At 41.1% G+C, this 20,438-nt stretch overlaps 1 protein-coding gene across 1 annotated transcript in view; it reads right to left on the bottom strand.

The window, feature by feature from the left end:
• Rnf2 (ring finger protein 2) overlaps window positions 1–20,438 on the bottom strand; it is a 36,633-nt gene that overhangs the window by 8,734 nt on the left and 7,461 nt on the right. Inside the window, exon 2 of the mRNA XM_059280476.1 lies at window positions 1,685–1,773. Within this exon, the coding sequence (XP_059136459.1) occupies window positions 1,685–1,771 (87 nt within the window). The 5' untranslated portion in view covers window positions 1,772–1,773. The remainder of the gene's footprint in view (window positions 1–1,684; window positions 1,774–20,438) is intronic.

Raw genomic sequence — 20,438 nt, 5'->3', positions numbered from 1 at the left:
GGATAAACCAACATCTATTAGTCAGAGCTTAACTGTGTAGTGAGGGGAGAGGGACACACTGCCACGGGACAGACACATGAGGAATGACCCAGATGAACAGCACTGACACCTTACCAGCAAGTATTAAACACTACTCAGCAACTGGTCAACCTAACTCAGTCTTCTTTTCTTTACAGTGCTTTCTCTTATTCTACCTAGATAATTCCTACCACTTACAACAGGTTAAAGAGCCTCATTTCCTCGCTAACAAATTAATCCATTTTCTTCTCTCCTTTCCAGGAGAAAATGTGTCCCAAACGTACATCCTTCCTCTCCTTCTCAAAGGGGTCCATCCTCTCCTTCTCAAAGGGGTCCATGTTTGTTGCTCTCTCTCAGGCTTCCCCTCCTTCCCTCCCTCCCCTCTATCAAAGCAGTCCATGAGATTATTAAGAGTGGCTCAACATCAAACGTGAATAAAGCACGTTTATGTGTAAGAGGAAGAGGATAAAGACACCTGCCACTCTGAAAAGTTAATTCCAGTTTCTGTTCTGTTTCTCTGTTCTCCTGCACAAATTGCTAGGAAAGAGCATCTACTCACCTCTTGTCATGTTTCTATTATACTCCGTTATCACAGCATAAGCCAATGATAAGAACACATCATGATTACATTCATGCTTCAACCAACTCAAGTGACTATCTCCATGACAGCGGTTCTCAACCTGTGGGTTGTGACCCTTGGGGGGGGGCAAACGACCCTTTCACAGGGCCACCTAAGACTCTCCTGCATATCAGATATTTACATTAAATTCATAACAGTAGCAGAATTACAGTTATGAAGCAGCAATGAAATAACTGTAAAGGTGGGGGGGGTCACACCATGAGGAACTGTATTGGAGGGTTGTGGCACTAGGAAGGTTGAGAACCACTGAACTATGAGGTGAACAAGTGTTTCTGCTAAATCCAATCATACTGTTTCAGTCTATCAGCAATGTGAAACACATTTACTATGCCCTGGTTCTTTAACATTTCCTTTAGATTCTGAATCTTTCTCTCAAGTTCTCATTTTCCTTCCTTTTCTTCTGAATGCTCTTCCTCAGTCTCCTTCACTGGTTCTTTACCTGTCACCTAATTTCTAAACATCATCATAAAGTCTGGATGAAATGACAGACTTTATTCATCTCTCTTAGTTCTCATATCCAGTTTTAGAATGTACTGACAATCCCAAAAATTTTACATTTTTTTTTCCAGACTCCAGTTAGCACTTCTGCCTGTCCAGTCCATACGTAAACTTAAAATGAAGAGTTTTAAGCGTGTTTACTTCCAAGCTGCCATTCCTCTGATTCTTGGCATGTTTACCCTCTCAAAACAGTCCCTCCTACTTATCCCATTATTTCCTTATTACTGCAAAGAAGACTATCCCTTTATTCAGTTTCTCATATATGTAATTTTATGACTATTGAGTTATTTAGTCCTTATAAATTTTGTAGGCTAAGGCCACATAATTCATTATTATTCCCCTAGTACCTACAGAGGCTGGCATGGAAGTATGTAACTTACTTGTTCAATGAATGAAGTGTCAGCCAACACATGATTCAGGACCACTATTATCTAAGTTTATTAGTGTTAAGTTCTAAGTTTTCCTTTTCTACAAAGGTATCCCAGTTTACACGGACCTAGTTCCCTAAATCACAGTAGTCTCTATTACCTGAGGTGTTCGCTGTAATTCGTACAAACTGAGTTCCCATGTTTTGCTTAATGGTTGAGTTCCATTTGTCTGCACAGCTTGAGACATTGCTAGGAATAAAAGGAGACAAAAAGATTTAGTATTTGAAAACGAGGTGTTATGATCCTAATGTATATGTGTTCCCCAACTGGTGTCCAAACTTTACAGTTTAGAAAGCAATAATAACTCAGCACTCGGGAGGCAGAGGCAGGTGGATCTCTGAGTTCAAGGCCAGCCTGGTCTACAGAGCTAGCTCCAGGACAACCAGGGCTACACAGAAGGGTGGGGGAAGAGGAAAGCAATATATCAAAATATACCCCTCAGACTTCAACTGAGAGCAACTGGGAACCAGCAAACGCAGGCAAGGTCTTTTTCTCTGAAATTACTTAGCTATACCTAGGATTGGTCCCATCAAAGGGAGCTCAAGTGCTTTCAAATACTTTGGTTTTTGTTGTTGTTGTTTGTTTTTTCGAGACAGGGTTTTGGCACCTATCCTGGATCTCGCTCTGTAGACTAGGCTGGCCTCGAACTCAGAGATCTACCTTCCTCTGCCTCCTGAGTGCTGGGACTAAAGGAGTTTTCAAATAAAGAATGAAAACCAAACACCACATCTATACCCCAGAGGAACCTTGTCTAGGTTACTTACTTACTGTGTGTTCTTCTGCTTACTCCCTCCCGCCTAAAAACCATTCACTGCTCCCCTAAACTGTATATATCTTCCCACTTCCCTTTCTCCACCATTAGGCTCTTCTTTGAAGTATACTCTCTCCCCTTTCAATCTGCCCAGTATCAGTTTGTCTCAGCTGAACCCACAACCGGGAAGTTTAAAATAGAAAACCTAGCCTCCAACATATTGAGGTGATCGCATCAGACAGATACCCTTTGAGGGAATCCAGAAGCTACATAGAAGACTCTATAGCATCACTGGTCTGAGCAAAATAATCAGCTACATGGAAGAGAGTTAGAAAATTCCAGACTACTTCTTGTCGTAATCCCTACTCCCTATATAGAGCCACTATTAGGAGAGAAACCTCTAACTTCTAACTTCTCTCTGGGAAGGGAAAAGTAGTACACTCTGCATGTCCCCAAGATTCAGCTTTTCTGGGGTCTACCCAAAGAATCAACTTCTGTCTAGCTAGCCTACCTCTGAAATGCTAACAAGACTGAGGAAGCCCAGGAAGGCTCAGTGCAACTCAGAAACACACATTCCCTCTTCCTGGCTGGGGCAGGAAGCAGTGGTCTAATCTAGGTCAGAAACACCTATAGTCTCTTGCCTGTCTTCAGTGCTAGAGGGATCTGGAATATCCCTCCAGTTGTTCAGGACAAACAAAGCACGCCAGACTACAGAGGCCTAAAATCTTCTCCTGCAGAAAGAAGGGCCAGACTGAAGACAACAGGCAACAGCTTAATCTGATACACAGAAACCAAGAAACTGAGCAGGGAAATACACTCCCCCCAACCCCAAAGGAAGACAAATCACCAGCAAATGACTCTGCTTAACTGGCACACGATTTATGTACCAGAGAATTAATACTAGTCATAAACATGTTCACCAAGCTCAGGAGAATAACACACACACAAAAAGTTCAACAAAGAGAAAAACTAAAACCACAAAACTAGATAAACCATGGCACTAAAAGATGAAGTATCTGACCAAGCAAGCAGAAGAAAGGGGTCAGCAGAATGGGGTTTCATGGAGGAAGCAAAGGAAGTCTATAATTCACAGGACACTATGTATGGAGAGGACCAATGGCTGCATTATGGAAGCTCTCAGAGGGACAAAGAAAACAGGAACAAAACCTCAAAAAGAAAAGATGGTCTCTGGCTCCTAACTGCCATGATATGCACAGCTCTATTATTCTGCCACTTCCATGACAGACAGACAAAAGTAAATCGTTCCTGCCTTGTTTTCTCAGATGTTTAGGCCACAGTGACACACAACTAATACAGGAAGTTGGTACCAAGGAAGCAGGGTCACTGCAGTGAGGAAACCCGGTCAAAGGGTCAGTTAGCACCTTGGAAGTGGTTTGTCAGAGAATTCTGGCCAAGTTTAGAGAAGCTAGCCAGGAACCGTCTACAGCAATATAAGCAGAGAAATCATAAGCAGATTTACCTGGTGGGAACTCAAAAGTTCATCACACTAACAGAAACCTAAAGGGCAAAGGTGAAGCTCATGAAGTTTCAGATTAGAGACACTCACGTTACATTCTCACAAGGACGTTGTCTATGATGTCTGTGTTTAAACTTTATTTCTTTATTGGTTTATTGAGACAGGGTTTCTCTGTATAGCCTTGGACTGTCCTGGAACTCCCTCTGTAGACCAGAGGGAGTTGGTCTGTCCTGGATCTCGCTCTGTTGACCAGGCTGGCCTTGAACTCAAGAGATCCACCTGCCTCTTCCTCCCAACTGCTGGGATCAAAGGAGTACCCACTACTGCCTGGCATGTTTAAGCTTTAATAAAGGCTAAAGAGTGACATGCTAATATTGGCAGAAAAAATTTTCAAGACACAACAGCAATTCAGCATTTGTTACTGCTGGCCACTTTTTAGCTGAGTTTTTAATGAGAGAAGCCAAAGGTAGTACAAAAAGATTTGCAAAACATGTAGTCTGCCCTGAAAATGAGCAAAGGAAAAGTGTAGACAAGAAAGGTGTGCATGAACCATGCTGGCTCTCACCTGCAATCCCAGCACACAGAAGAAAAGACTGCAAATTCAGGGCCAGGGAAATGATTCAGTAAATGGCCACTAAGCCTAGGACACAGAGTGGAAAGAGAGGATGAGGCCCACAGCTTGTCTTCTGATTTCCACACATGCCACAGTGGCAGAAGTGTATATATGCACGCGCAAACACACAGAATAAATAGACTTAGAACGAATTTTTAAAAAAGATTATGCTGGCGGTGGTAGTGAACGACTTTAATCCCAGCACTTGGGAGACAGAAACAGGCGGATCTCCGAGTTCAAGGCCAGCCTGTCTACAGAGTGAGTTCCAGGACAATCAGGGCTACATAGAGAAAGGCTGTTTGGAAAAACAAAAACAAAGCCAAAAATAAAAAATTTAAAAAGGGGGGGGTGGAGGATGGTGGTGGCACACGCATTTAATCCCAGCTCTTGGGAGGCAGAGCCAGGCAGATCTCTGTGAGTTCGATGCCAGTCTGGTCTACAGAGTGAGATCCAGGACAGGTACCAAAGCTACACAGAGAAACCCTGTCTTGGGAAAAAGAAAAGAAAACAAGATTACAAGCCAGGCAGTGGTGACACACGCCTTTAATCCCAGCACTGGGGAGGCAGAGGCAGATGGCTCTCTCCAGCCTGGTCTACACATTGAGTTTCCAAGCCAGTCAGAGCAACAGTAGGACTTTTTTCCAAAAAAAAAGGGGGGGGGGGCGCAACAAATTCAGAGTCAGCCTGGTCTGCACAGCAAGACCTGCAGGGGCAGAAATGGGGGGGGGGGGATTTGGTTAAGATTTTAACGTTAAAAAGCCACCAAGCATGCTGCACTGGGATAGCAGAAAAGAACCTTAGGAACACCCCATGAACCGACAGAGCCTACCCAGCTCAGGCCCCAAGATGCAAAATTATAACTTTTGAAAGATTTTTCCCTTGGGAAGACTGCAGTGCCATACTCTAACAAGGACAAGAGAATTCTTCATGATTCAGAAGCCCTAGTACTCAGAGTCCACTTGTAACCATGGTCTAAGGCAGTGAGTAACAGCCCCTTTGGAGGTCAAAGGCCCCTTTCACAGGGATCTCCTAAGACTTTCAGAAAAGATATTTACAATACAATTCATAACAGTAGCAAAATTACAGTTATGAAGTAGCAACAAATGTAATTTTATGGTTGGGGAAAGTGTCACAGCATTAGGAAGGTTGAGAAGCAAGCACTGATCTAAGGCACAGATAAAGCTGGTGACATGCCTGATACCTCACGGTACTTTTGTACCATGATTTCACAGTAAGGCCTAGAAGGCCAAGCAATCAATGCATGGTAGGGGGTCAGGATCATGCAGGCAGTCACACAATGTGCAATATATGAAACCCTGAGATACTGGCGTTACCAGGAACATGGAACATCTACAGAAGAATGCTGAGGGATAGCTCAAGTGAAGTCCAAGCCCAAGAATTAGAGCATGCGGGATGCAAATGAAAAGACTGTACTGCCCAATACCTTCGGAGCTCAAACCACAACACTCCATGCCCCAGATGCTGGATAGGATTGAATGCTGCCCTACTGAACAGTCTTGCTTTGAGTCAATTCTTCTTTGATAATCTCTCCTTCCTCCCTTTTGAAGTGGGCCTGTTTACTCTGCCACTGTATAGTGGACATTTCATTTAATGTATTTACATTTGTGTTCTGACAGAAACAGCTTAAGAAAGGCATTTATTCTGGCCCAGAGCCCATCATGTCAGGGAAGGAATGGCAGAGGGTTCAGTTTGTGCAAGCAAAAGCTGACTCAGCAGCTGCCTCTTACACTTCACTCACCAACAAGTAGAGTTGGGGCTGAGAGTGCAGCTGGGCTCTAACTCTCAAGGCCTGCACATAGGTGTGCAACCAACATGAAACACTAAGTACACAACACACAGTGTAAGTGTCTCCTTAACTGACATATAGAACCAAAACTTTATACACATTAATTGACATTAGCCATAATAGATTGATACACATCTATAACACCCTTTTAAAGTACAAGCTGTAACACAAAATGACACTTTATGCAAATTAAAAAGCCCAACCACCTAAAAATTACCCCCACTCAAAAAAGGCAGCTTTTCTCAAGCCACTTAAGTTGACACCAACATTAACCATCAACTCTTCCCTCAGGATGTCAAGAAATCAGGCTACTGGAAATCAGATTACTAGAAAGTAGGTTGAATGCAAAATAAAGTACATTGTAATTGGGAGGGGGATGATGACTCTTTTTACTACTGTAACTTGAAAAACTGGTCACTGACAAAAACACCCTCCACCCCTGTGTAACTTCAGTGAAATGCATGACCTGAAATAAACAGGAGCAATAAACCAAGGGATTGGGTAACAGCACAGGCAATCTGAAGCGGGGTGAGTGGGAGACAGCCACTGAAATGAATGCTCTTACCAAACAACACATATCGGGATTACCTCAACTACTCTAGAAGCTGTAAAAACATCCCTAAGTTCTTTTTTTAATCTATGTATTATTTTATCAAATGAAGAAACTGGGTACTGAAAGGCATAAAAGACTCAGAAAAAGATTTAATAAGAAACAGAAATGTTTTTTTTTTTTTTACACAGCCAGAGATTTCTGAGGGAAAAAAAAAATCTATCCTTAACAACAAAAAGTCTCTAGAGATGAAACTCCAGACTACACACATTTGAGTGGTTGTAATCCCCAAATCTTGTCTAATTTTCTTGCCTGTAAACATTTGTTACATTCTAAAGATTAAGAATCCATTCTGTTTCCAATGAGAATCTGTTTCTATTAGAGATCAAAGCCATTCACTCTTTTTTTATGGAAGGAACTGGATCTGTTCCTTGTCTACCGAATTCTCGATTCTCCCTGCATTTCTCTGGGTTAAGACTAGGGACAGAGGAGAACTGAGCATTGCTGTAATAACTAACCTGTCTCCACTCTACAGGTCTTCTATCTACTTTCAAAGTAGTATGGATACCCAAGAGAAGTCGGTCATATCATTACACAGAAGGTGGTTCCCACTATCCCTTAGTTCAGGCATTATGAGCAGGAACAGATTTTTGAAAACACTATGTTTTGCAGAACAAATGTACATTTAATAGCTGAGTACAGACATATATACATAAACATTAAACCCAAGCTACTAAGGAGCCTGAGAGGCAGGAGAATTCTGAATGCAAAGCCTCACTAGGCCACTGAGTTAAACTCAAAGCAGCCTGAATAAATTAATGAGACTGCCTCAAAATAGAAGAGAAGGTGAAGGGAGAAGAGAAGGGAGGAATCTCCAGGGTAGAGCACTAGCCCAACATGCATGGGGCCCTGAGTTGGATCCTAAACTGGGGCTGGGGGTGGGAGACACACACACACACACACACACACACACACACACAAACAACACATTAGATCCAAAAATATATTAGAAACGAAAAATTTCATTCCATGTTTTCCCTTAGAACAGCAGCTCTCAACCTGTGGGTCAAACAACCCTTTCATAGGGTCGCCTAAGACCAACAGAAAACACAGACATTTACATTACGATTCCTAAGGTTGGGGGTCACCACAACATAAGGAACTGTATTAAAAGGTCACAACATTAGGAAGGTTGAAAAACACTGCCTTAGAAACTAAGTATTTTACTAAATGTTTTCCAATTAAAAACATATTTAATGAAAAGTTACATTTGTATTTATTCAACAACATTCTGGGTTAATCTTGCAAAGTTAGTTGAGGAACCTAAGCACTAATAGCATTTTTCTACATAAATGTTCATTTTATAACATCTGACAAACAGAAACATACACAAGCTCCATATAATGGCATTTACAATCTATGGAAAGTTAAAACTCTTACTGAAGGGTGTCAGCCTGCCCTTGACTCAGTCAAGCCTACTGTGGAACTTCACGTGAAGCCAACGAACAGAAGTTCATCTCCTACTCAAAGTGCTGACACTCTAGAATGCTGACAGGGCCACATCTGGTTCTCGAGAGCTTGTAATAAAAAGTCAATCTACTAAACCCAAACTACTCTAGAGTACAGGGAACCTACTTTTCCTCCCAGTGCCAGCTACTCTACTGTGGCTGTCACAGGTGAACTTCTCAATGTCCAGAGCATACACGTCCTCCTTTAACTGGCATCAAGAATGGAATCCAGGGTTTTCAAATACTAGGCAAGTGTTCTCTGCCATAGCCACATCCACAGCTTTGAGGAAAAAATCTATAGGGATAAATGTTTCATAGGGCCATTGGCAAAGTTTAATGAGATGTTCATATAAAGTGCCCAGCATGTTCCACAAAACTAAAAGATAACATCTCTTCTACGTATTTCAATTTTAAAAGTTATTATTTCTTTGTCCTCTGGCATGTAAAAGATCAGGAAAAATTTATTTAACCCCTCCATAACTTATCAAGACTTCACACAAACCTCCTTCAAAAAGAGTTAGTGGTTACATCAAGGAGCTCAGTACTTCACCTGGCAAAATGCTTACCTAATATTCATTAAAACCCAGGGTTCAATTCCCCAGCACTACACTACATAAATCAAGTATGCTGACCCATCCCAGTACCCTCAGCACTCAGGAAGTGGAAGAAATCCTTGAACTCCACAGAAAACTATAGATTTGCCTGGGCTCTGTGAGACTCTGTCCATAAAGATTTAAAAAGGGGGGGAAAAAAAAGTGGGTTGACTCAAGACTGCTAATTGGAGACTTATTCTATAACAAACAAAAGCTGTCAGGGCAGATTTCTATGCTAACAGCCTGTATGTGACCTTAATACTAAATGCAGTTTTTAGAAACTTAAAGAGAACAGAAATGTATTGGAGACAGTTATAGCTCATATTTCATATTAGAGATTCTTCTAGAATGTTTCTTGGATTATAGATTCAACCTCCAAACTCAATCTTTTAGGGACAGTAGGGTAATACAGACAAGGCACATCGATGTCCAAACAGAACAGACACCAGGCTAACAGCCTTTATTCTTTAGTTAAATTCTGAATAAACCAGTCTGAAGTGAGACCCTGCCACTTCAGTGAGTGAATAGATAACTCAGTTCTTAGATAAGAGCCTCAAGCATATACTTCTACAACAAAGGTGAAAGAATTCATATAAAACAGCAGATGTGCAGCAAGAGTTGACACTGTATTCTCACTGGAGCATCGAGAATATGCACGCACAAGGGAGCTTCTACAATGAATAAAGTTTTGTTTTGTTTTGGTTGAGACAGGGTTTCTCTGTATTGTTTTTGGTGTCTGTCCTGGATCTCGTTCTGTAGACCAGGCTGGCCTGAACTCACAAAGATCCGCCTGCCTCTGCCTCCTGAGTGCTGGGATTAAAGGCATGAACCACCACTGCCCAGCTCTAAATAAAATATTTTTAAAAAAGAAAAACTATATCCTATTCTGAACTAAATTCTCATGCATTCGATGCCTACAAATGTTTACCAGGTGCGTTAATTATAAACTGTAAAATCTATTTACAGCACCTGAAAAAAAACTATAGTTCAGTAAGAAAGCAATAAATCACACTCCCTTTAAAACAGAAGGAACTTGTGTAAATGAGGTTATTTAGAAATAAACATTCATTTATACTTGGATGAATGACTGCTGTTGGAAGATATTATTACACATTTAGTACTTTAGAACGATATAATTTATTCTCTCGTGGGTCTGAAGTTCTACAAACCAAGGTGTCCGCAGGACTCCTCTACCTTTCTGACATTGTCACTCACAAAATTCACACTGGAAAACGGGCAGAACTGAGTTTGAATCTGTTTAAATATATGATCTTGTGTTGCCCCATTCATATCTATCTTGGGTTGCATGAAGCACAACAGCGGGTGGGCAGGGCCTTGATGGAAGTATCTGCTACTGCTTTCAACTTCAGGTAAATGTGGCCACATCATTTCAATTCTGGTTTCTGTGGTCACACTGCCTTATCTTCTGTTCTAATCTCTCAGTGGTCCACTCTTATAAAAACATGTGTTGGCATTCCAGGCCCACCTGGATAATCCAGTATAAACTCCCTGTTTCAAAATTATTAATTTTGTTACATATGCAAAGGCCTCTTTCTAAGTAAAATAACATTCATATCTTTCAGAGACTGTATGTAATATGTATATATTTTGGAGGCTATTTTTCAGCCATCACACCTGTCCAAACTAACACACCAATTCTCCACAAATAGCACTTAAAACTATCCAGCATAAGATTAGTTTTCTTTAGCTTTGTACTATGAAACAGACACCAGGAAATATCATTTCTACATTATCCCATTTTCCTCCATAACATTTTCCTTCATTAGTTTGAGATATGTTCTCTTAAGTACTGCAAAATAAACCAGAACTTCCTCTATTTTTAACAAGACATTCATCATTTTATTCCACGGTTAGTGTCCTTCTCGACTAGGGTAAAAGAAAGGTCACTTCAAATCCATTCTCCCATTTCTGAATCTTTCCTTTACTTGCTCCACTTTATTTTATAACATGCAAATGAACAATTTCTTCCTATTAAAGTAATGCTTGCTTACAGGACAGAAAGGTTAGGTTTTAGAAATTTACTCAAAACCAGGCAAACCAGGAAGAGTAAGAATTTCCAAGTAAGCAATCCAACTGCTCTCCTCCGAACCCTGCCTGCACTGACTGTCACCTCCTACATACCACCTTCAGTTCCGTAGTAATCTAAAGCCAGACACCAATCTCTGTAAACTCCCCAAGACACAAAGGTGCTCTTCTCTATTGAAAGCTTATTGTACTTACTCCTGGAACACTCGCCTATATTACTACTGCGTTAGCGAGTACTTTTTAAGCAGTATTGTTAATTCCTAATTAGATTGTATTTCTTTTTGCACATGATAGAACACAGAGAAGTATTCAGACTGACTTTCCAAATCTTTATTATCCAATATTAAGTTGTTTTTTGTTTGTTTGGTTGGTTGGTTTTTGTTTGTTTGTTTTTCCCAAGACAATGTTTCTTTATGTAGCCTTGGCTGTCCTGGAACTCACTCACAGGGTTATTTTTTTCTCCTAAGCTTTTTTAAATTGAAGGTTTTTTTTGTTTTGTTTTGGTTTTTTTTTTGGTTTTTCGAGACAGGGTTTCTCTCTGTGTAGCTTTGCGCCTTTCCTGGAACTCACTCTGTAGACCAGGCTGGCCTCAAATTCAGAGATCTGCCTGCCTCTGCCTCCCAAGTGCTGGGATTAAAGGTGTGTGCCACCACCACCCAGCTGAAGTTTTCTAAGGGTCTACTGGCAGACCCTTTAATGTTTTTTTTTCTTTTTTTCTTTCTCTTTTTTCTTTCTTTTTTTGGTGCTCCACAACTAAGTTATTTGTTACAAGGAAAATAAATATTTTAAAGACTTTGGAAGTTTCACTTAAATACATAATGAAGTATTCTTTATACAGTATCCCACTATACTTCCATCATTACCTCATCTCCTCTAATGCTGCGTCTCCACACAAAGATACCTCCGTCTTTCTCTATGGTTTCAGCATACAACTATCAAGGTCCTGCAATGGTCAGCACTAGTTATCTCGGTTGCAGCCGAATTGATTTTGATTTCGGCCCCTTTACCCAACCACATTGTTAGCAGATCCATAATTTAAAAAAAAAAAAAAAAAAAAAAGGTGAATAATGTTTACTAGAAGCTTTCTCTGTGATAGGAAATTTCACTTACTGGCTAATGAACAGGATAACCCCAATATATGCTTTCACGGGCATATAAATAGCACAAGGGCACAAATTAAGGGAGAAAAAAAAAATCAGCCAAGGCTCCCTAGAGGAAAGGCTTCCTCCTTGGAGAAGGGTAACTAAGTACTGAAGTGAGGAGAGAAAGGCCAAAAGGCCAGAAGAAGCAAAAGCAGCCCGTGAAGAGGTGAGACACTCCAGGGCATTGACTGAACTGTCAAGAGCTCAGCATGACAGTGCACTGCTTCCATCCAGTGCTTGTGGGCTCAGCTGAGGCAGGAAAATCAGGAGTTTGTGACAAGACAAGGACAGAGAAAAGGAACCATGGCAAAGAGGTAGGGGAGTAGCAGGCAGTAAAGCTGAAAACATAAACCAGAGCATCAAGAGGGCCTACGTGTAAGAAAGATCTGTAGTACATAACTGGCAGTTTAGGAAAACAAAACAATACACACACACACACACACACACACACACACACACACACACACACCTCTAGCAAAAGTACAGGACAATTTAAGAGGCCAGAATCCTAATTAAAACACTAAAGCACACATTCAAAGACACAAAAATGGCGGTATTAGAGCTCCTGGTAGTAACAACCAATTGGGTAGAGAACTAAAGAAAACAAACAATAAAAACCAACAAAACTGAGGATGGTTAAAATCCATACCATATAGGAGATGAGGAAGGAAATAATAAAGGGCTCCCCAACTTGTGACTGTGGAGGTGCTAATGCTAAAGGGTAAATCAGGAAATGGTATCTTTACAATTTCTATTCTAAACATACTAGTGGATGTTCTAAGACCAAGCAGACAAATACGAGTTTAAAGAGACAAGAAATAAAAGGCACCCAAAGCAGAAAGTAATTCTGTTCAAAGATGGTATCATCTGATGGAAACTGAAAATTCCACTGAACTGTAAAAACTGAACTAATAAAATCAGTTGAACAGAAATTCAGCACAGTAAGAATAAATGACACGAAAAGGAAATAAAACAACTCCAATTACAGCCACGTACATACAGGCATGAAATAATCTAGGGCACTTGCCAAGCATACATAAAGCCCTGGGTTGAATTTTAAGCACATAAAAATCATAGTCTTCTACTATAAAACTATATTCCAGTCAGCAGTGAAACACACACACAAAAGTACATTACAAGATATCACATAGGGATAGAGATATTTTAATGCATAGGTACACTGATGCTCACAGTAACAAAAATTACTCAATGACCCATTTCTTCATTTTCCAATTTTAAATGGTGCATTACTCAGGAGTTAAATAAGCAACACTAACAAAAATCTATACTTTCAAAATCACTTAAAATAAAAAGTAGAGCCAGCCATGGTGGTGTCTGTTTTTAATCCCAGCACTCAGGCACAGACAGCAGCTTGGTCCACAGAGCGAGTCCTTTTTTTTTGTTTTTTTTTTGTTTTTTGTTTTTTGTTTTTCGAGACAGGGTTTCTCTGTGTAACTCTGTACCTTTCCTGGATCTCACTCTGTAGACCAGGCTGGTCTCAAACTCACAGAGATCCTCCTGCCTCTGCCTCCCGAGTGCTGGGATTAAAGGTGTGCGCCACCACCGCCCGGCCAGAGCGAGTTCTAAGACAGCCAGAGCTATACAGAAAAACTCTGTCTCAAAAAACAAACAAAAAGCAAAGCCAAGTGTGGTGGCACACATCTGTAATCCCAAAGTAAAGAGACAGAGGAGAAAGATTGCAAAATTCAAGACCAGCTCATTTACACAGGAAGCTCCAAGGAAGCCAGAGCTAAGCAGCTTTTAAAGCACCATTTCAAAGCCAGAGTCTGGCATGGTAGCCCACACACACCTTTAACCCCAGTACTCAGAAGGCAGAGAGACAGGTGAATTCAAGACCCACCTGGTTCCAGGCCAGCCAGGGCTGCCTAGTGAGACCTTGTTCCAAAAACTTAAAGAAAAGCGTAAATGGAAAGGCACCCTGTATTTATAGATTAGAAAAGTTAAGATTTTTCAAGGAAACGATACTACTCAAATTAAGTCAGCAATCTTTCAAGATCCCAGTGAGCACCCCCAAAAAATAAATAAATAATCACAAAGCTCAAGACTGGCAAGATGACTCAAGAGCCAAGAGTGCTCACTGCTCTGGCAGATCTCAGTCCCCCAACCATCAGGCAGCTCACAACCATATGGACTACCAGTTCCAAGGCATCTGACACCCTTAGGGCCTCAGAGGGCACCTGCATGTAGGCTCACACACATACACATAAATAAATATAATAATAAGTAAATCTAAAAACTGTAGCAGGAATCTTAAAAGTTCTTATTAATAAAATCAAACCTGAGCCAGGTATTGGGGTGAACTGGAAGATCAGAGAACCAGAACAAGCCACAGCTACCTCACCTCGCCAGATCCTCAGCTGGTCTTGTTTCCTCAGACTGGAGGCCTCTGAGTCCTCATCCAGAATGGGTCTCAGCTGAATTGCTGCTCAAAAGCCTGAATGCTTAACCAGCCAAATGCTTCTAGTTTCTGGTCTTCACGCCTTATATACCTTTCTGCTTTCTACCACCACTCCCTGGGATTAAAGCCATGAGTCACCATGCCTGTCTGTATCCTTGAACACATGAATTTCTGCCTCTGGAATGCTAGGATTAAAGGCGTGTGCTACCACTGCCTATCATGTTTAATATTGTGGCTGCTCTGTCTCTGACCCCAGATAAGTTTATTAGCATGCACAATATTTGAGGGATACAATACTACATTAAAAAGAATCATAAAAGCCCAACTCAAAATTCATACAGAATCTCAAGAGACCTAGAATAATCAATATAATTTTGAGAAAGGAAAAAAAGAATTTCTGCATCCAAAAATTTAACACAAACCTACATTACTCAAAATGATGTGGGTTGGAGAAATGGCTCAGAGCCTTGGAGCCAAGATTATTCAATTCAAATGGGGAGGAGAGAGACGAATCTTTTCAACCAATACTGAGAAAAATCAGGTATCCACATGCAGACAAATGAAGCTGGACCCAAATATTACAATACACAAAATGTATCTGACACTGGATTCTGCAATACTGTGGGAGGGGATATCAAAAGTACAGACAAGTACACTGTTAAGAATGAAAAAAAAAAACCTACAAAATGTAAGAAAATATTTGTCTAAAATACATTAAAGAACTCCAACAACTAAAAGCAACAAAATAGTTGTTTTTAAAAAACAGACAAATAACTTATTTACAGACATTTCTCCAAAGACGTAATAAGCATAGAGAAAAAAGGGGGCTCACTCTCACTAATCCTTAGACAAATGCTACTAAAAACCACCTCCCTCCCTCCCCACCTCTCCCTCTTTTATATGCATGTACATACACACATAAACACACACACACAGAGAGAGAGAGAGAGAGAGAGAGAGAGAGAGAGAGAGAGAGAGAGAGAGAGAGATATTTGTAAAATATTGCTGCCACAAGGTGGAGACAATGTGATAACAGAAATGTTGGCTACTGAAACAGGAGGAAGGACAAACCTTCCATGCTCATGGAAAGCAGCCCAGCTTCAGTTCTAGGGTGAACTAAGGCTAAACACTTGAGCTGAAGATCCAGTGTCCTTCTCTATAAATTTATACTAAGGAGCCTCACAAGTATTCTGTAATGCTCCAAGGAACAGATTTGCCTCATTTTCCTAAACTAGATAATCTAATAACTTCTTTCAGCTTGAATACCCTAACCATTATTACAACCTCTTTTCTTTCCAAAGCAAGACAAAAAGAAGCAACACATTAATCCATACCCAGAAGCCAAGCATAGTGGCTCACACCTGTAATCCAAGCGCCGGGGAGAGCAGCCATGGCTACATATGAAGTTCAAGGCCAACCTGGGCTAAGTAAAGGGGAATAAAGTCATAACCAAGGCTTTCCATACTTTTCACTTTAAAGAGAACCATTACCCTATACTTCTCCATGTCCATCTACATTTCTACTTAAAGCAATGAGTTAGTCATAAATTTTACCTGAATTTGTATCCTTAGTGCTACAGACTATATACCTGGGTTCTTTGTTTTTTGATCCTGTGCAGTTTGGAGGGGTTTTGCCTAATTTGACCCATGTTTAATTCACTTCATATGTCTATTCTTTAGACAAGTCACATTCCTTACCACCCTGGTACTTCACCTCCTAGTTCTCATCTGCCAGTAAGTTTTTTTTTTTTTTTTTTTTGTTCTTTTTAAATCTCAGCCAGGCAGTGATGGCCCATTCCTTTAATCCCAGCACTTGGGAGGCAGAGGCAGGCAGATCTTTAAATTCGAGACCAGCCTTGTCTACACAGAGAAATCCTGTCTCCAAAATCCAAGTTTTTTCTCTTCAGAATCAAACTGAACTATTGATCCAGTTCAGCACCCCACATGCCACTGCAAGAGCCTAAATTTTTAAAAAGTGGTATTCCAAAGTTATAATTTCTGAGAAGAAGAATATGCATTAAGGGGCTAGGGATATAGCTCAGGGGAAGAGTTAGCATGCACAAAGCCCTGACTTCAATCCCCAGCACTACAGAGTGGGTAATGGCAACACCAGTAATCTTAGGTGGGAGATATCCAGATCCACCAAGTAAAAATTTAACAAGGCAGAAAAAAACATGCCAACTATTCTGTTTCCAGAGACGGAAGAGCTTGTAGAAAGTTGCATTTGCAACAAGAGAATAACCTAAGCCAGGAGTAGCAGAGCATGCTTTTAATCCCAGCACTTGCGAGGCATAAGGAGGTAGCCCTCAGAGTTTGAGGTCAGCCTGGACTATATAGAGGAACCCAATCTCGAAAAACCAACAACAACAACAGTAATAATAAAGTAACCTAAAAAAATACTTCAATTTGCCGGGCAGTGGTGGTGCACGCCTTTAATCCCAGCACTCGGGAGGCAGAGCCAGACGGATCTCTGTGAGTTCGAGGCCAGCCTGGGCTACCAAGTGAGTTCCAGGAAAGGCGCAAAGCTACACAGAGAGAAACCCTGTCTCGAAAAACCAAAAAAAAAAAAAAAAAACAAAACAAAAAAAAACCTTCAATTTAAAAAAGCTTAGGAGAAAAAAATAACCCTTTTGGAAAGACAAAAGTCATATTTTTAAGACCATAATATCAGTCTAGGAATAATGCTACTACTAAGTAAACCAAATATGGCCTGTGTGCCCTGCACTCAGGAGGCTGGGTCAGGAGGATCTGAAGTTCTGAAGCCAGCATGGGTTACAGGCAATTGTTATGGGTAGTATTTACACTGCTTACCACTTTATTTGAAATCCCATTAAGTTCTAAGAGTTTCATGAAATAAATACTATTACTGCCCTCACTTAATAAGAAATGGGAGGCTTAATAAAGACCCTAATAACATAAAGGACTTTCTTGTCTCACCGTAAACTTCAGAGGCATGATTCAATCCTTGTCCTAACCACTACACCCAATATGACTGTCATGGCAATAATGTCATTATCTTAAGTGTTTGCTGCAAGAAGTAATTTTTTTAAATCACTAAAAATACCAAGGATCTTGAGTTTGAGGCCAGCCTGGGCTACACATCAAGTTCCAGGACAACATGCACTACTGAGTGTGACCCTGTCTCAAAATAGCAACAACAAAAGTTCATTCAGTAAGAAGTAGCTCCAAGTTATGACGGCCAGATAAAAGCCAGGTACTTAAGAAAGAAACCACGCTGGGCGGTGGTGGCGCACGCCTTTAATCCCAGCACTCTGGAGGCAGAGCCAGGCGGATCTCTGTGAGTTCCAGACCAGCCTGGACTACCAAGTGAGTTCCAGGAAAGGCGCAAAGCTACACATAGAAACCCTGTCTCAAAAAACCGAAGGAAAAAAAAAGAAAAAAGAAAAAAAAAAGAAAGAAAGAAAGAAACCACATCATTTAAGAATAAAAATCCAAGAATCTGAGGTTTATCAAAGCTCACAAAAAAGCAGGGGGAAAAAAAAAAAACCTCTCACAGTTGATACACTGAAATTGTGACTTTCAGTAAATCAATACACAGGTCTAAACCTCTATGAAATGAGGTTTCAAACTTTCTTAATGCTGTAACCCTTTATACAGTTCTTCACAAGTGGTGACCCTCAACCATAAAATTATTTCATTGCTACTTCGTAAGTGTAATTTTGCTACTGTTGTGAATCCTAACGTAACTAACTACCTGACAGGCAGGACATCTGCTATGCGACCTGCTACAGGGTCTCAACCCATAGGTTGAGAACTGCTGGTTTAAAGTGGAAATGATGCAAGAAGCTCCATTAGTGTGTGTATGTGTGCATATCAAGTATGTTTATACATGTGCGATACCTACCTACTAAAGCAAAGCTCTGTATAATCAATTAGGCACGTGTAGGTGGTGCCGCTGCGGGACAGAACACCAAAGTACATTAGGCAAGAGACCTCCCAATGACTGACATCTCCAGCCCAGGCTTATATAATCTTTTTTTCCTTCTACTTTAATTTTTGTTTGTTTGTTTGTTTTTCGAGACAGGGTTTCTCTGTTTAGCTTTGCACCTTTCCTGGAACTCACTTTGCAGACCAGGCTGGCCTCGAACTCACAGAGATCGAACTCACAGAAATCCACCTGCCTCTGCCTCCCAAGTGCTGGGATTAAAGGTGTGCGCCACCACCGCCCGGCTCTACTTTAATTTTTTAACACGGAATCTTATTAGGTAACCTAGGCTAGCCTTAAACCTCGGACCCCTTCCTGCCTCGCCTTTGGATTACAGGTTTATGCCACAATGCCCAGAGAAGTTTTGTGGGATTTTCCCCCCTTTTTTAGAAAGGGTTTCTCTGAAACTGCTGTGGTTGTCCTGGAACTCACTCTGTAGACAAAAGAGATTAGCCTGCCTCTGCCTCCCAGTGCTGAGATTAAAGGCATGTGCCACCACTGCCAAAGAAGCTTTGTGATCAGTTTTTTTGTTTGTTTGTTTTGTTTTGTTTTTTCTTTTCGAGACAGTTTCTCTGTGTAGCTTTGTGCCTTTCCTGGATCTTGCTCTGTAGACCAGGCTGGCCTCGAACTCACAGAGATTCGCCTGTCTCTGCCTCCCAGTGCTGGGATTTAAGGTGTGCACCACCACCACCCAGCTCATGTAATTTATTCTTACTGTGCTGAATTTCTGTTCAACTGATTTTATTAGTTCAGTTTTTACAGTTCAGTTGAATTTTCAGTTCTTTAAGTCGGGTGTGGTGATGCACATATTTAAGGCAGCACCCAGGAGGCAGAGGCAGGTGGATCTCTGTAAATTCAAAGCCAGCCTGCTCTACACAGTAAGTTCTGGGACAGTCAGTGACGGCTACATAGTGAGGCTCTTTTTCAAAAACCAATAAACCATACAATAAACAAAAACTTTAAAGAGAAAACTATATACAGTAATACTACAATAAAAAAATGTGTGGGGGCTGAAACAATGGCTCAGCAGTGGAGAGCATTAAACTGCTCTTGAAGGACTCAGGTTCAGTTCCCAGAGCCCACACAGCAGCTCACAACCATCTGTAACTCCAGTTCCAAGAGACCCAATGTCTTCTGACCTCCATAGGCACTAGGTATGCACATGGTACACACACCTACATGAAGGCAAAAGCAATCATACACATACACACACACACACACACACACACACACACACACACACAGTAAATCTTTAAATAGAAAAATTCACGTCTCTAATGGTAGCAATTAATTCTCTCATAAACAAAACTGGGGCCAGGCTTGGTGCACAGACCTGTAATCCCAGTACTCAGGCTTGCCTGAGTTCGAGTGAGTTCAAAGCTAACCTGAGCAATTTGGTGAGACCACTTAAAAGGAAGCCAAAGTGCTTCTATTATTTCTGGACAACCAAGGGGGAGGTTCTATTAACCCAGCAGCATTGCTTTGGGACACTTTAGCTTTCAGTCTTCAAACCTTTTTTGGGTGGGGGTGGGCAGGGATAATGGTGGCCAAAACTGAAGACAGTCTGGCCTCAGCATTCCTCCATGCTGAAATGACCACTACCATCACTCTCTCTCCCCACTGCTTAACAAAAAACCCCACAAACCCATTATTCTTAATCGTTTCTGAATCTGTAGCCCCCACTCAGAATCTGATGAAAACGAAGAACCCTTACCTCTGAGGAAAAAAAAAAAACGTGACCAACACAGTATACCCGTAGTTCCTCCCCTTCCTGTTCCACCCTTACAACTGTCTATCAAACACGGAATTTCAAAAACTCTACTATATTCTAATGATTAGGGACAACTCAGTCATTCTAGGAGGGACTACACACGGGCTATTTAGGGCTACTCAATCTCACTCTACCAGGCCACTCATCTCAGATTTTTAATTTTTAATTAATTTTACATCCTGACTGAATTTCCCCCTCCCTCCTCTCCTCCCATTTCCTCCCCCACTCCCCC

This window comes from Peromyscus eremicus, chromosome 15, assembly GCF_949786415.1.
Source record: "Peromyscus eremicus chromosome 15, PerEre_H2_v1, whole genome shotgun sequence".
In the NCBI taxonomy this organism is placed as follows: Eukaryota; Metazoa; Chordata; class Mammalia; order Rodentia; family Cricetidae; genus Peromyscus; species Peromyscus eremicus.
Note: the sequence above shows the minus strand (reverse complement) of the source record. Positions and strands in the feature narration are given on the sequence as shown.